This window comes from Gekko japonicus, unplaced genomic scaffold (genome assembly GCF_001447785.1).
Source record: "Gekko japonicus isolate JY-2015 unplaced genomic scaffold, Gekko_japonicus_V1.1 scaffold21, whole genome shotgun sequence".
Lineage (NCBI taxonomy): Eukaryota > Metazoa > Chordata > Lepidosauria > Squamata > Gekkonidae > Gekko > Gekko japonicus.
In genome coordinates this window covers 957,226-973,092 of record NW_015173122.1, presented here as the reverse complement: position 1 = coordinate 973,092, position 15,867 = coordinate 957,226, and the positions used below count along the sequence as shown (strand labels likewise).

Below are 15,867 nucleotides of genomic sequence, written 5' to 3'. Positions count from 1 at the left end.
GAGTTTTGTGGCCTGCTTGGCCAGGGGGGGTCTCACTCTGGCTGTGACATGCCCAACTCGGGAAAAATTATATGTCTTGGTGTTAATTTTTTCCACCAAATGTTTGAAGGGTGGAGAGATCCGGTATGGAATTTAAGGCAGTCTTTGTCATATATTTTCTACTGTTTTATTGCACTGCAATTTAATTTGCTAATCCAGTTTTATTACATTTACTGTATGCAATACGATGTCCCACTGTGTTGCTCTCCAATCTTGCAATCATCACGTATTGCACTATTGCACTATGCATAGGCTATGCTTCTACTGCATTGTTGTTCTCTAATGCTGTTGGATGGGTGTATCATACTCTTCTTAGTACACTGGTTGTAGCTGCAACCTGCCTTGAGTAACACCAAAGGAAGTAATACAGGAAACCATTGCTGTGTCAATGCAGCCTGAGTTCTATTGTGTGAGCTGCCTTTGTCAAATAGTACAAAGAGTTGCTGAAGGATTTCTGCCATCACAGGCTGGATTCAGAGCTCACTTTGAACTACAGGGCTCCGAGTGAAGAGAACACAGTTACCAGGTTTGTATAAACTATTTCTGCAATTACCACAAGGGATGTATCTGATTTATACATGCTTAAAACACAGGGAATACTGCAATGTTATTGCATTTCTTGACCAGAAGTCTTTTAAAAGCATTGGAACTGCCTAAATTAGACTAAGGGTTTCTCGAAGTCCAGCATTCTGTTTCCCAGAAACCTTGCAGGCAGGGCATAAAAGCTGCCCTTGTGTTCTATAGGCAGCATATGGCTTCAGTGCCTGTACATGGAGGCCCCACTTCACTACCTTGGCTGATGGGTTACACGCAAACCTGAACAGGGTAAAGTGGCTTCTGTGGTAGTCCCTCGACACAGCAAATCAGTGTGCGAACACAGGAGGAGATCAGTACAAAAACTGCACTGCTTACTTCATTTCATTTGTGTATTTGTACTCCGTTTTCCAGCCAGACTGGTACATAAAGCGGTTTACAATTCAAATCCATCACAATATCCAAGTGCAAATGGGGAGGGGAGAGGAGGGAGAGGAGGTGGGGACATGTTGCTCACCCTTCTAACATTGGTTCACACATACGCATTTTGACTCACTCCCACCTCTTCCTTAGGTGATTTTTTTTCAGTTACAGCCTTTTGCTGAGATACAAATTTCTGGGCTCTCCCGACATACACACAGTGCAAGAATTCCCTCCAAATAATGCAGCATCTGTTGGGACTTTGCAGAACCCTGGGGAGTTCCCACCTCTCTGCTGTAGAGGGGAATGTCCCAAAGGCTGGCCATCTCCTCTCAGCCCACCTGCCAGCTGCTGGTGGCTTCTGATTGCTGTCTGCGACGTAAATACCGAGGACACCAAAGTGTGTGCCACAGCAAGTGCCACGGGTTCCAAGCCTAGCTCCAGACAAGAGGCACAGCAGAGCAAGGGTTAAGTCTCTCCACTGTACCTTCACCATCCCAGCGTTTTTTGATGGGGGGGAAGAGTCAGAGGAGCAGAGGTCCTGAGCAAATGCCTAACTGGGATTCAGGCTCCAGGGACAGCACTGGAGCAAGGGGCCCGGGAGGAGTAGGTGAGGACTGAAAACTTCACATATCTCGGGACAGCGTGGGGAAACCTGGGAGAGGTAGCCATTTACAGAAGGTTTCCATGGGAAAACTTCACAGGCCGCTCCCAAAGACCACCTGGGGGGGCGGGGGGGGCGGAGAGGTGGTTAGAGAGGCCAGAGCCACTCCTGGTCACACACACACCCCGCCCTGTGGATTCTCCCTTATTTAGGAATCGTGTTGTGAGCCAGATGCTGTTTGTCAGGTTGATCCTCCTCCTCCTTCCTCTGCTTGGGAGCCCCGGGCTTGGGGTTCTGGATGCTGCCGAAGAAGAGGGGGACGCCCGCTGTGTCGTCCAGGATGAAAAAGATGAAAGGACGGTCGATGACGAAAGTGGAGAGCGAGCGAGACATCACCACGCTGGTCGCTGCCGCCGCCTCCACCCCATCCTCTACGAGGTCGAGGGCAGAGCGGTGCTGGATGCTGGAGACAAAGAGGGGTCCCTCTGCAATGCGACGGAGGTCTGGGGAAGAAAACAGCTCCCCGAGGCCTGGAGAGGGACAGAAAAAGGAGTCAGGCAGCGGCAGCTGGGGGAGAAGGCAACCGAGGGCCCAGGACTGGCACAGCCTCAGGAAGCAAAAGTGTCCCCACCATAAACTATTCTAGTGACGTGTGCATATATTTGCACATGGCGCATGACCGTCTGCTGCTTCCAGGACTCAAGGTGCATTTGGGCTTCTGCAGGGATGCAGCAACCCAGCAACTCAACTTAAGTCATCGGTAGCCCGGGAATTGCAGTGGGGGGAGGCAGAGGAGAAAACGGGGAAGACTGCCCATCCTCCAGGGCTGCTTCCTGAAAGAGCTTCACAGCCATCCTCTGCGGAAGGTTTGGGAACGTTATGGTGCCTGCATACGTTTCCAAAACCAGGAAGGGCACTGCATTTTGTCCCGGATCCACAGCTTTCCTATAACCCTGAATGGCCCAAGCTAGACTGATCTCATCAGATCTCAGAAGCTAAGCATGGTTGGCCCTCGTTAGTACTGGGATGGGAGACCACCAAGGAATGCCAACGTTGCTAGGAGAAGGAGCAAAAGAGATTGGATTCATACCCTGCCCTTCACTTGGCGTCTCAGAGCAGCTTGCTGTCTCCTTTCCCTTCCTCTCCCCACAACAGACACCCTGTGAGGTAGGTGGGGCCGAGAGAGCTCTTTCGAGGACTGCCCTTGAGAGGACAACTCTGAGACTCTTGTGACTGACCCAAGGTCACACCAGCAGCTGCATGTGGAGGAGTGGGGAATCAAACCCGGTTCTCCCAGATTAGAGTCCGTGCTCTTAACCACTACCCCAAACTGACGCAGGCAATGGCAGATCACCTCTGAACATCTCTTGCTCTACGGGTTCGCCATAAGTTGGCTGTGACTTGACAGCAATTTCCACCACCACACAGCTTTCAGGCTTGCTAGACGGAATGTGCCCAAGATTAAAGGGGCACTGGTGACATCCTACATTCAGAGTTGTGCAGCTAATGCCCTTCCTGTTCCATAAAACAGGCCAATGATCTGAAGAAGATGGACCAGACTCCTGCAGTCTCTTCTGGACAGATTTCAGTGACAGATTGAAACACATCATATATTGTTCCAAAGCAGAGGAAGAGGGAACATGTGTGTAGAAAATGTGGCTGGAGAGAGAGAGAGAGAGAGAGAGAGAGAGAGAGAGAGACAGAGAGAGAGAGAGAGAGAGAAAGAGACAGAGAGAGAGAGAGAGAGAGACAGAGACACACTAAATGTTCACAAGCCCTGGGGGACCAGGAGAGGATCTTGCAGCTGCCATGTTTCTTGGTAGTGTGTGTGCATACATCTGTTGGATTCCTTTTTTATTATGCATAAAGAAGAAGAGAAGAAGAAGAAGAGATTGGATTTATACCCCGCCCTTCACTTGGAGTCTCAGAGTGGCTTACAAACTCCTTCCCCTTCCCCTCCCCACAACGGACACCCTGTGAGGTAGGCAGGGCTGAGAGAGCTCTGAGAGAACTGCTCTTTCAAGGACGGCTCTATGGTTTGCCCAAGGTCATCCAGCAGCTGCAAGTGGAGGAGTGGGGAATCAAACCCAGTTCTCCCAGAGTAGAGTCCACGCACTTAACCACTACACATAACTGGCTCCATCAGTGCAAGCTGCAGAACCGTGTCTGATGACGCAGCGGACTTTTGCTCGCAGAGAGAAGAGAAAGCTTGTCTCTGCATCCTTCAGAGGCTGTGCATTGGATACAGGGGATGAATGAGGATGGCACCCTTGCCCCAAGGCCAATGCAGAGTGTTCCCTTCTGGCCCTCTTGCCAAGCCTCCCACTGACCCCATTCAAGCTGCCTGCTGACGCAGCAGCAAAAGACAGAACCAGGAAACAGCTTGTGGGAGGGGAATAGGCCAGCCCTGCCCCTCCTGCGACCATCTGCTCACCTAATTGGCTGATGGCTTGGTTCAACTCCAGATGACTCTCCAGGTGCACCTTGGGCATCTTCACCATGGTTGGCATCTCCTTGGGGAAGTGGCTGAGGAGACTGGCCGGCCTGAGTTGAGACAGCAGCCGGGAGATGTTCCTCTCAGCGTGGTTAGGCACAATAGCCACGAGGCTCATGTTGCCCTTAAAGGGGAACCTGGCAATCTGGAAGAAGCGAGCCGGTCAAAAAGAGGGGTGGACAGTATGGCACAGCATGAACTAAACAAGGAAGAATACAGAAGCAGAAGACTTGGAGCAGAGAAGAAGAAGAAGAGAAGAGATTGGATTTATACCCCACCCTTCACTACCCAAAGGAGTCTCAGAGCGGCTTACAAACTCCTTTCCCTCCCCCTCCCCACAACAGACACCCTGTGAGGTAGGTGGGGCTGAGAGAGCTCCGACAGAAGCGGCTCTTTTTCAAGAACAGCTCTTATCAGAACTACGGCTTGCCCAAGGTCATCCAGCAGGTGCAAGTGGAGGAATGGGGAATCAAACCCGGTTCTCCCAGATTAGAGTCCGTGCACTTAACCACTACACCAAACTGGCTCTCTCTCGCTCTCTCTAGGCCAGGCAGAGAACGTGAATGGCCCCCAGGCCTATCAGCCCTTTCTTCCACTCAGAGGCCAGGTTTCAAAAACACCCAACTGGGGTGGGGAATAAACTGGAGAGGAAAGTGGGTTCCAAACCTGGACACAGAGCGGCAGGGAAGAGAGAGCCCCCAAGTCAGCACAATTGAGTTCACAGACCCAGCCAGGACGGGCTCACCTGAACGTCCAAGGAATCCGGAGAATACCAACTTAGGGAGTATTTCGGAGCCTTCATCATCTCCACGGAGACCACGAACTCATCGTCCAGGTGAAACGCACCAGGCTCAGTCAGTTCGGGATCAAATTTGGTCCTCCAAAACCCTTCTCCCCAAAACAAAGAAATAATCCATCAAGGGGAGAAACCCAGAAGGCAGACTTGGCTTTGCTTTGGAATCCTTCTGTTTCCTGCCCTTTTCAGCCAAGAGATTACGGGGCCTGTAAAACACTTTCCAAGGGAGCTGCTTTGGGAGCCCGTAGCCAGCCTCCTGGGCCAGAGAAAGCATTCTTTTAAATGGTGTTTGGTCTCCTGCAGTGCAGGAAATTCCTTTCTCACTGAGGCTGGCTATGCAAAACCCTAGCAGCATATGGAGACTTCGTTCATGCAACTCGTTACACTGCATGACAGCCAAGCGGCATTTTAATTCCTGGGCTCAGAAAGGGCCGGTGGCAGAAGAAGAGGGTGCCCAGACTGGTTAGAATGGATAAAAGGAAGTACTTCTTCACCCAAAGAGTGATTAGCACTTGGAATTCACTGCCACAGGAAGTGGTGGCGGCTACAAGCATGGACGGCTTCAAAAGGGAATTAGATAAGCATATGGAGCAGAGGCCCATCAGTGGCTATTAGCCACAAGGCATGGATAGGGTCTCTGGGGCAAGGGATGCTCTGTCATCTTGGTGCTGGGGGGGGGGGTCAACAGTGGGAGGGCTTCTAATGTCCTGGCCCCACTGGTGGACCTCCTGATGGCACCTGGTATTTCTGGCCACTGTGTGACACAGAGTGTTGGACTGGATGGGCCTTTGGCCTGATCCAACATTGGCCTCTCTTATGTTCTTATGGCTCTGCCAGGAGGCCCCCAAGCCGAGCACCTCATCCAGTAAGGGGGGAGGGGGGAGCAGCAGAGCTCACCTTGGAAATGCACAGCGTTGAGCAAGATCATTGAGACGTCGACAGGCAGCTCAGACAGGATCTCGGGGATGTGTCCCCTGGTGGCTGCTTTCACCCAGCTGTTGATGGCCGCGAGGTCTTCCTCCCCGTTACCAGACAGCGTGACCGGCTTTGCTTTGTAGAACTTTTCCGAGTCCTCCAGGAATGTCTCTTTCACCTCAAACCCTGGGGAAAGCTCAGCGTGAGAATCAGGGAGGGCGGGTGGAATTAAGCTCTCCCTTAAGATCGTGTGTGTGTGTGTGTGTGTGTGTGTGTGGGTTACACAGTACCTACTAGACGCGGATTGCCCTACACTAGTTTTTGGAGGGCAGGCACATTTCTCCTCACTGTGTCTCCAGGCCTCTGAGCCCTGCCTGCACAAGATCAGGTGTTTTTCATCCATCTCCCCACAACTGCAAATGCTATGAACCCGAACCCAAACGCCTGCTGTCTTCTCCAACCCTTTGCTCTCTTAGGTGGTGGAAACACACAGAATTCACTGCCACAGGAAGTGGTGGCGGCTACAAGCATGGACGGCTTCAAAAGGGAATTACCGGTAGATAAGCATATGGAGCAGAGGTCCATCAGTGGCTATTAGCCACAAGGTATAGATAGGGGCTCTGGGGCAAGTGATGCTCTGTCATCTTGGTGCTTGGGGGGGGTCAACAGTGGGAGGGCTTCTAATGTCCTGGCCCCACGGGTGGACCTCCTGATGGCACTGGTATTTCTGGCCACTGTGTGATACAGAGTGTTGGACTGGATGGGCCTTTGGCCTGATCCAACATTGGCCTCTCTTATGTTCTTATGTAAGAGGGAATGTTGTGTCTTCATAGCTCTCACGCCCTTTTCAAGGGAAACAGGAGGCAGTCTCATATGCCAGTCTCCAGGCGTGGCCTGGAGATCTCCTGGAATGACAGCTGACTCTCCAAACTACAGAGATCAGTTCCCTTGGAGGACATGGCTTCTTTGGATAGTGGACTCTATGGCATTATACCCACCGAAGCCCCGCCCTGCCCCCAAACCTACTTTTCTCCAGGCCCCACCCCCAAATGTCCATATTAAATCTGTTCATCTTTACCACTCTTGCCCTGTTCCTCAGCATCTTGCTGGGATATATCAGATCAGTCCTTTCTGTTTCCTTACATTTATATACCACCTTTCTTCTAAGCAGTATGGTGTACGTGGCTGGGGAGATCCCATTATTTTTATTCCTCTCAATGACCCTGGGAGATAGGCAAGGCTAACAGAGAACAACTGACTCAGGAGGACCACCCAATTCGGTTTCATGACCTAAGTGGGGATTTGAACCCGGGCCTCCCTGGTCTTAGTTTGGCATCACACCACTGTAGCACATCAGCCTTCAATATTCACTATCGTTCCCTAAAACTCATAGTAATAATAACTAAATGTCATCAAGTTGCAACTGACTGAGGGCAACCCCATAGGGCTTTCAAGGCCAGAGATGAGCTGAGGTGGTTTATCACTGCCTTCCTCTGCTTAGCAACCCTGGGCTTCCTTGGTGGTCTCCCATCCAAGTACTAAACATAGCTGACCATGCTTAGCTTGCAGGCTCTGACAAGCTGGTGCTAGTCTGCACTACGGATGGGCATGAACCGGGCGAATGGAAGTTCATGGTGTTTCACGAACCCCACACCTCCACAAACCTTTCTGTTTAACGAACCAGTTCAAGGTTCATGATGCGGCACAGCTTGCAAAAGCCATTTAAAGGGATCCCTCTGCCAGGAGGGGTTGGCCTCACCCAGGCCGGTCCCAAGTGCGGGTCCTGTCCGCCTGCCACAGCCAGGCGTTCGGACCCCACTACCGGGCCCCTCCCAGGAGGGCCCGCACTTCCACGTCTCCTCCCCCGTGAGGGAGGGCAGAACCAGGCCGGTCCAAAGCTGGGGCCCTGACCAGTGGGGTGGGAGTCGGACCATGCTACTGGGTCCCTCCCAGGAGGGCCTGCACTTACACGTCTGCTCCCCATGAGGGAGGGTGCTACCAGGCCGGTCCCCAGCTAGGGGCCCTGTCCCAGGAATTCCCACCCTACCCGTCCGCCTTCCACAGCCAGGCATTTGGACCATGCTATCGGGTCCCTCACAGGAGGGCCCATACTTCCATGTCTCCTCCCCGTGAGGGAGGCTGCTACCAGGCCGGTCCCAAGCAGGGGGCCCGTCCGTGTAAATATCTTGACTGGTTCCTACAACTGGCATTATGTCAAAAACCTGCGATTTTTGAAACTATCCATTTTCTCATTAGTTGCTTTACACATATGTGGCGATCTGCTCTCCTCGACTAAAACGTCTAAGGCTCTCATGTAAAAGTAGCTGAACAGTTACTCTGATCACGGTTCACTGACGTTGAATTGGTCAGGCACTCCTTAACAGTGCTTCAAAGCATTTCAAGTGCAGTCATTGCCCAACCCCCCGAAAGCTGGACTGCTAGACGGGGAAACTTAATGTTACGTAAGGAACATGATGTCAAGCCACGCTTGCATGTGGCAGTTGAACTTTTAAGTGAGAAGCTGAGGGGAAGTTTAAATCAGAAATCATACTGTTGCTAGAGCCACTTTTCACACAGTTGGAATGCGCGGCTGCTCTGTTCTCTAACTTCATTCACATACTCCTTTCAGAAGGCTTCCTTCAAGAAAAGGAGTTCCTGTACACAAACCTATATCATGTAACACGATTCATGTTCACATAAGTCTATCTGTACAGGTCACGATGGAATAGTTTTCCTGGAAGAGATCGTGGGTTCGCAGGGACATTTAAGCTTTCCAAAGAAACTGGAAATAAGTCCTTGTGTCTACAAACTTTACACCGAAGTTCCACGAGCTGGCAAAGTTGCATAGAGGTGTCTAGGCTGTCTTCACCAAATCGTAGACATAAATATGGGAATCATCATCACATCTGATGAAATAGAGAGAAGGTTTGGCCTCCTCTTGATGAATGACCCCGGCAGTCCTTTTTGAGCAAAAAAATAGGTGCCCCGGAAGGTGAAAAAGCATCTGAGAGACGCAATGCAAGTATTAAATAGCCCCCGTTTATCCTCCCTCATGATAGGCTTCACTCTGACCTGGGTAGCCAAGCTAACCCAATCTCATGAGATCTCGGAAGTTAAGCAAGGAGACTACCAAGGAAGCCCAGGGTTGGGGCACCGAGGCAGGCAACTGCACACCACCTCTCAGTGTCTCTTGCCTTGAAAACCCACAGGATCGCCATAAGTCAGTTAAGACTTGACTGCACTCTCCACCCCCCCCCCCCCGCGTCCCCCAACACCACAGGCTTCCTCTTTTAATCACAACTTCACTGATTTTTTTTTAAAGGATCTCACAGTGTTGTTCTTGTTCCAACTGGATTGGCAATAAATTGGCCAAGAAACAAATTTGCATTACAAATGCCCCCCTTCTCTTCCCGGCACAAAAACCAGATGTTGTCACCGAAAGAGGCTCAAAGGCTAATTTATGTTTCACCAGCACCTCGCCTCATCTCCCTTGCAGGCTTATCTCATGGCCACCACCGCAGGCAACCGCCGTCTGCCTGCCCTGCTCACACCTCTCACCTTTTTGCAGGTAAAGACGGGAAGCAACACTGAGCATCGCCTGGTCCAGCTGCTGCCGAACCTGGTGCAGAGCCTGATGGAGGCAGGGCACCTCTGCCAGGTGCAGGGCTTCAAGCAGGGCCTTCTCAGTCCGATTGGCAGCTCCTGGAAAAGCCAAGGGATGTGCTTAATGCTCAGCACCCAGGGAAAGGGTGACCGGTGCCCATGGATGTAAGGGGGTCGGCTCCTCTGTCTGTGTGATGAAATACAGGCCTCCCTCCAGTCTGCGTTGCCAAATGTCTTAGTCTTAAAGCAGTTAGTAGCAGCAGAGGCACTGTTAACAGCAGGGGGAGTATTGCAGGAACTCCATGGTGCAGTCAGAAGGGTGGAGCTGAGTATAAGGGAGGGGAGCTCAAAGAAGGAACAGGCCCACCCTGTAGTAGGCATGAACGGGGATGCTCTTACTGTCTGCCCCCCCCCCCCCCGTCTCTGTTTTCAGAACTTATCCAGAGCATCAATTCCCACATTGTGTGCCAGGAAAGGCCAGTCCATCCAAGGCTCTTGGCTACCCAAAACCCTCACCCAGAGAGGAAGCACACAATGTACTGGGCTCAGCCTTGCTTTGTTCACAGTTGGCCTCTGCTGGGGGCAGCCGTTTCAGCTCCAGACTGGCATCAGCCTTCAGAGACACAGCAGAAGTCCCAGTCCTCCAGAAGAGGCTGACTGTCGTGATCTGCATGAGTCGCTGCTTTGGCCTTGCTTCCTTCCCAAACAGGAGACATGCTCGGATCAGCGACTCATGCAGAGATGTGAGGAATTCTGACTCATACTCCCCCCCTCCCCCAAAGTAGACCCTGCTGGACTGGAACAGAAGGAGGAGGAGGAGGAGGAGGAGATTGGATTTATACCCCGCCCTTCACTACTTGGAGTCTCAGAGAGGCCTACAAACTCCTTTCTCTTCCACTTCCCCTCCCCACAACAGACACCCTGTGAGGTAGGAAGGGCTGAGAGAGCTCTCTTGAGAACTGCCCTTGAGAGAACAGCTCTGAAAGAACTTGTGACTGACCCAAGGTCACACCAGCAGCTTCACGTGGAGGAGCGGGGGAATCAAACCCGGGTCTCCCAGATTAGAGTCCGTGCTCCTAACCACTACACCAAACTGGCTCTCAGTATAATGAAGTTATAGTGTAAGGTAAGCGCAGCTGGGCAAATACTGACCGAGAGCCAAGTGAGCCAGCGCCAGCGTGATACTGAGCGGGGAGAGAAAAAGGTTGTCTTGGCCCTTCTCCAGCTCCACTTCTCGCACGAGATCCGCCGTGAACTTGAGCATGGCCTCAGCGATCACGTGCATCTTCTCCGGGGGCAAACTCTCCTCACAGTCTCTTCTGGTCTCCTCCTCCCACCCCACAGAGGGGTTTTGCTGCTCTTCTTGCCTGTCAGGTACGCCATCTTCAAGGGCAGGGGGACTGGAGGGTAGTGCCGTGACACTAGGCGGCCCCTCCTGGATCTCAGGCACTGAGCTTTGCACAGCAAGGTTCACCAGGCCTGGCTCAGGCTCTGGCGTACAACAAACAGCAATACTAGGCTGGAAGATGTCGCCAGTCAATCCCTGAAAACACATGAACACATTACACTTCCTTATACTGAACCAGACCATTAGAATCATAGAACTGGAAGGGACCTCCAGGGTCATCTAGTCCAACCCCCTGCACAATGCAGGAAATTCACAAATACCTACCCCTGCACCTCAATCACTGCTCTTTCACGCCCAGAGGATGACAAAAAACCTCCTGGATCTCCAGCCAAACTGGCCTGGAGAAAAATTGCTTCCTGACCAGTGTTTCCTCTAAGTTGAGTTAGTGTGAGCTAGCTCACAGTTTTTTAGCCTCTGGCTCACACATTTTTATCTCAGCTCAGGAAGGGATGGCTCCAGAGCAAACTAATTTATGCAGCAGCCAAATCCTCTGCTCACAACTTTAATGCCAGTAGCTCACAAAGTAGAATGTTTGCTCACAGGACTCCATAGCTTAGAAGGAGCATTGTTCCTGACCCCAAAGTGGTGATCGGCGTTTCCCTGGGCGTGTAAGAAAGGGTCACAAGAACTAAGCACTGAGGCAACCCTTCCTGCCCTCCCTCTCATGATCTGCCTAACTTCACAGAATCAGCATCGCTGTCATTGATCCATCAGATTCAGTATTGTCTACTATTGTCTACTCAGGCTGGCAGCAGCTCTCCCGGGTCTCAGGTTGAGGTCTTTCATATCACCTCCTACCTGACTGTTTTATGTGGAGATGCCGGGGATTGAACCTGGGACCTCCTGCTTGCCAAACAGATGCTCTACTGAGAATCCTGTGGAACACTTCAGCCTTCCAGGACATTCAACAGGTGACCTCAAAGTAACTGTTTTATTGCATAGAAACTTCAGGAACAGACTGGAAAGGGAAATTACTGAATTACAAGTTATTACAATGCTTGGAACACCAGTGATGTCAGGGGGTGTGGCATATGCTAATGAGTTATGCTAATTAGTTCCCCTAGCTCTTTTTCTACGAAACGACCCCTGAATACGTTTATGTGTCGTCCAATGCAGCCCAGAGATCCTGTTATCACTGCCCCCCCCCATAGCTGCCTTTTTGAACACCTTTAAACCAGCCAACGTGAGTGTCCACTCCCCCTACCTGCCCATTTTCCTCCATGACAGCTTCATTCTCAGCAGCGGTCTCCAGGTCCAAGGCACATGAGAAAAGGGCCTGGAAGGAAATGCGTCAAAGCAAGCGTCAACAGAATAGAGCTGAGAGGCAGCACGGACTCTCTGCCCAGCGCCCACCTTTGCTGGCCTTCTCCACCTTTGCTGGCCTTCTCCACCCCCATGGAGCCACAACTTGAAGCACGTGGATGATATCTGTAAAACGGTGCATTGGAGGCAAAAGACACTGTTGTCCAATAGGGGACCCACCTCACACAACACACTACACTGTTAAAGAAAGAGGTCAGCTGTCAAAACTATCCAGAAGGAAATGCTGATTTCAATTTCAATTTATTATTACGGGTCTATATGACCGAAGTCCTGACCAAAGAGAATGCAAAAGGGGTAAAATAGGTACATAAAATTGACATAAAATATGACAAGTACATAGTCACAATCAGTAAACATATAAAACCCAGGCATAGCCCAGAGAATTAAAAAAAAAACCCTAACTACACTTGGGGTGGAGCCAACTAACTAAAATCCTCCGAAGATTAAAAATCGGTGCAGGTGTTTGCAAAGATGATAACGCTTTCAGTGTTTCTTGAGAGCGGCAACCTTAGCCAGGAACCGTGCGAAATGCTGATTTAATGTTATGTTCCATCTCTCTCTCTCTACTCCCCTTCTCCAGCACTAGATAAATCACAAAAACTGCTTGGAGGGCCTTCTATAAGGTGACTCAGTATTGAGAGAAGCGCTGGTAACTGAGATTCATTACCAATACACAACATGGGCAAAGCCATTCTCAAATCAATGGATTTCTGGGCCTAGACAGATAGGAAGAGAGAGGTTGATAATGCTCATGTTCTGGGCAGGCTGGTTGGGGGGATCCCCTGACTACAGCCAGTTTGGTGTAGTGGTTAAGTGCGTGGACTCTAATCTGAGAGAACCGGGTTTGATTCCCCACTCCTCCACTTGCACCCGGCTGGATAACCTTGGGCAAGCTGTAGTTCTGGCACAGCTGTTCTCCAGATTGGGAAATTCCTGGAGATCTAAGGATAGACTCGGTAGGGTATAATTCCATAGAGTTCACCCTCCAAAGCAGCCGTTTTCTCCAGGGGAACTGATCTCTAAACCCTGGAGATCAAGTGTAACTCTGGGAGAAATCCAGGCTCCACCTGGAGGTTGGCAACCCTATAACAGTTCCTCCTAGCAGTTACTCTTGATATGTAGACTCTCCTCTGGTCTGTCTGCGTTACGCCGATTCAGGCTCCTGTAGCTTCCAGGCTGGACTGCTGTAATGGGGCTCACATGGGGCTACCTGCGAAATGGGGTTGCCAGTTCTGGGTTACGAAATCCCTGGAGCTTTCGGGGCTGGAGCCCGGGGAGGGCAGGGTTTGGGTTCAATGCCATACAGTCCACCCTCCAAAGCAGCCATTCTCTCCAGGGGGACCGGTCTCTGTAGTGTGGAGATCAGTTGAAATTCTGGGAGATTCTGGCAGCCTTACCATGAAGACTAGAGGTCATTTCAGGGGGGAACGCGGGGGAACACAGTTCCCCCGGGTGAGGTGCAGGGGGGCGGGGCACACGATGAAGCCCCGGCCCCTGCTTCCAGCCACTTCCGGCCCTCATTCAGCCAGGAGGAGGCAGGAGAAGAGGGAGGGTAAGTTGCTTCCTCCCTGCCTCTCCCCACCCCTGCCTGCCTGGGGCCAGGGAGGGCCTTGGCAGGGCTTCCTCGCACTCCCACCGGCCTTGCAGGTCCACCGCTGGGCCCGATGTCAGGGGGTGTGGCATATGCTAATGAGTTATGCTAATGAGTTCCCCTAGCTCTTTTTCTACGAAATGACCCCTGCATGAAGACACTTAGGAAACTGCAGCTGGCACAGAATTCAGCCACTGACCCTATGTCTGGTATTTCCCAGTTTGTTCAGTGATTGTGCTAAGCTCAGGTCAGGGTGTTCCCTCTGGCTGGTAACCCCTCCCCCATACTTGAGGAAGGGTTGGTTTTATACTGCACCCTTCAGTACCCAAAGGAGTCTCGGAGCGGCTTACAATCACCTTCCCTTCCTCTCCCCACAACAGACATCCTGTGAGGTAGGTGGAGCTGAGAGAGCTCTGACAGAGAACTGTGACTGGCCCAAGGTCACCCAGCTGGCTGCATGTAAAGGAGTGGGGAATCAAACCCGGTTCTTAAAATTAGAGTCCCGCCGCTCTTAATCACTACCCCAAACTGACAGGCTGTCACTCTCAGACCCGTTGTGATCCGGGCTCTCCAATGGTGACGGGGACTTCTCCCCGCCTGCCTCCTCACAGGCTTGCTTCATAACCCACTGTGTGCATTCCGTTAAGTTACGAAACACCGAACGGCAACTGCTTTGACAGCTAAGTATCCTTGATCCTGGCAAAATGCGGACCACAGTTCCCACACAATGGGACCATCCGGGGAGAAGTGCCTACCAAGTAGGGAGAATCCCCAGATTTGCAGGGGGGAGAAATCCGGAAAGTTTAGAAGTTTTTTTAAAAGCGCAACAACGTTTGCGCATGCTCAAAGGGTGCTGAGAAAAACCGCTTTTGGAGCCGGGCCCGACAAGTAGAAGAAAGGCGGCGGGAAGCTGGAGGCCGTCCCGCCGCTCTCGGGGCTCTCGAGGCCGCTCTTGCTTGCCCGACGACGGCTGTAGCGCTGGGCGGCGCTCGCCTGGGTCACAGACACGGCCCCTGCAGCACCGCCCTCCCCTCCCAGGGCCCGGGCTCGACTTACCGGCAGCGCAGCCAGGCCGAGAAGCAGCCGAGTCCAGGGCACGGCAGCCATCCTCCCTGCAAAGCAAACGGGCAGACGGCTGAGGACGGCAGGAGCAGGGGCTCTGCAAGGCCCGCCCGGGGAGGGGGTGGTGGAAATCCCTGCAGAAGTGCCCCCCCCCCCGCCAAACCGTGCTAGGAAGTGGGGGGAGTGCGCCTCGGCACCTTTCTACAGTGGCAGGCGCCAGTGGGAAGTTTTCAAGGCCAGTCGGCGTGGGGGGAAGCCGCCGCTGCCCCTTGCTCTTTTCCCAGAGGAAGTGGCGAAGCCGCCCCCACCGGGCGTCCCTCGCCTGCCTCCCCCTCCCGTCAAAGCCCAGGGCTCAGCCCCCCCGCGGTTCCCCCTGCCCCCCCCTTACCTCGGTCCGCCTCCCTCGCTTCAAGCCTCTGCCGCCACCCGCTCTGTCTCCCCGAGGGTACAAGTGGAGGACCCGGCGCTGGGGCCAGGCGCAGCAGCAACGCCTCTCCGGGAGGAATCTCTCCCCCCCCCTTACAAATATTTGCTTTCTGCGTCCCGTTAAACATTTGCTCTCAAACAACTAGCCAAGAGGAGAAAAGGGACCCTCCTCCCCAACCGGGAAGCCTCTTGGGGGGGGGAGACAGGAAACAGCAGGGGGAAAACGTTTGGCATGGGGGGCCCCGCGTTTTTAGGCCCTCCAGGGTAACTGGGTGACCACTGGGTGGAACAGGATGTTCACTAGAGGGACCACTGGGGTGTGAGCCAAGAGGACACCCCTGAGGGAGGAGTTGGCCTTGCCAACCTCCAGATCTCCTGGGATTAGAACTTGTCTACAAGCAAGAGGGATCGGTGGGTCCCCCTGGAGAAAATGGCTGTCTGGCCTTATACCCCAGGGGTCCGTCCTGCCCCTCTCCAAACCCCCCCTCCCCGGCCCCCAAATCTCCAGGTAGTTCCCAACCCAGAGTTCGCCACCCTAGTAAGAGTGCTGAAAGGGTAGATCTGGAGCCATCCAGATTTTAAACAGTTCTTTCAAAGTTGCTAGTGGGGCCTCGCCCCTCTTCCCCCCCCCCCCAACCGGGACTTTCCGGCC

The 15,867-nt window shown here is 52.6% G+C and overlaps 1 protein-coding gene across 1 annotated transcript; it reads right to left on the bottom strand.

Moving 5' to 3' along the window:
* Window positions 1–980: 980 nt before the first annotated feature.
* SERPINF2 (serpin peptidase inhibitor, clade F (alpha-2 antiplasmin, pigment epithelium derived factor), member 2) lies at window positions 981–15,226 on the bottom strand. The gene is made up of 9 exons (XM_015421872.1): window positions 15,178–15,226; window positions 14,784–14,839; window positions 12,018–12,089; window positions 10,558–10,948; window positions 9,361–9,504; window positions 5,785–5,988; window positions 4,837–4,979; window positions 4,032–4,236; window positions 981–2,127 (listed from the first exon to the last, which is right to left on the bottom strand). The coding sequence occupies exons 2-9, from the start codon at window positions 14,832–14,834 to the stop codon at window positions 1,802–1,804; spliced, it is 1,536 nt and encodes a 511-aa protein (XP_015277358.1). The 5' UTR covers window positions 14,835–14,839; window positions 15,178–15,226; the 3' UTR covers window positions 981–1,801.
* Between the last annotated feature and the right edge of the window lie 641 nt (window positions 15,227–15,867).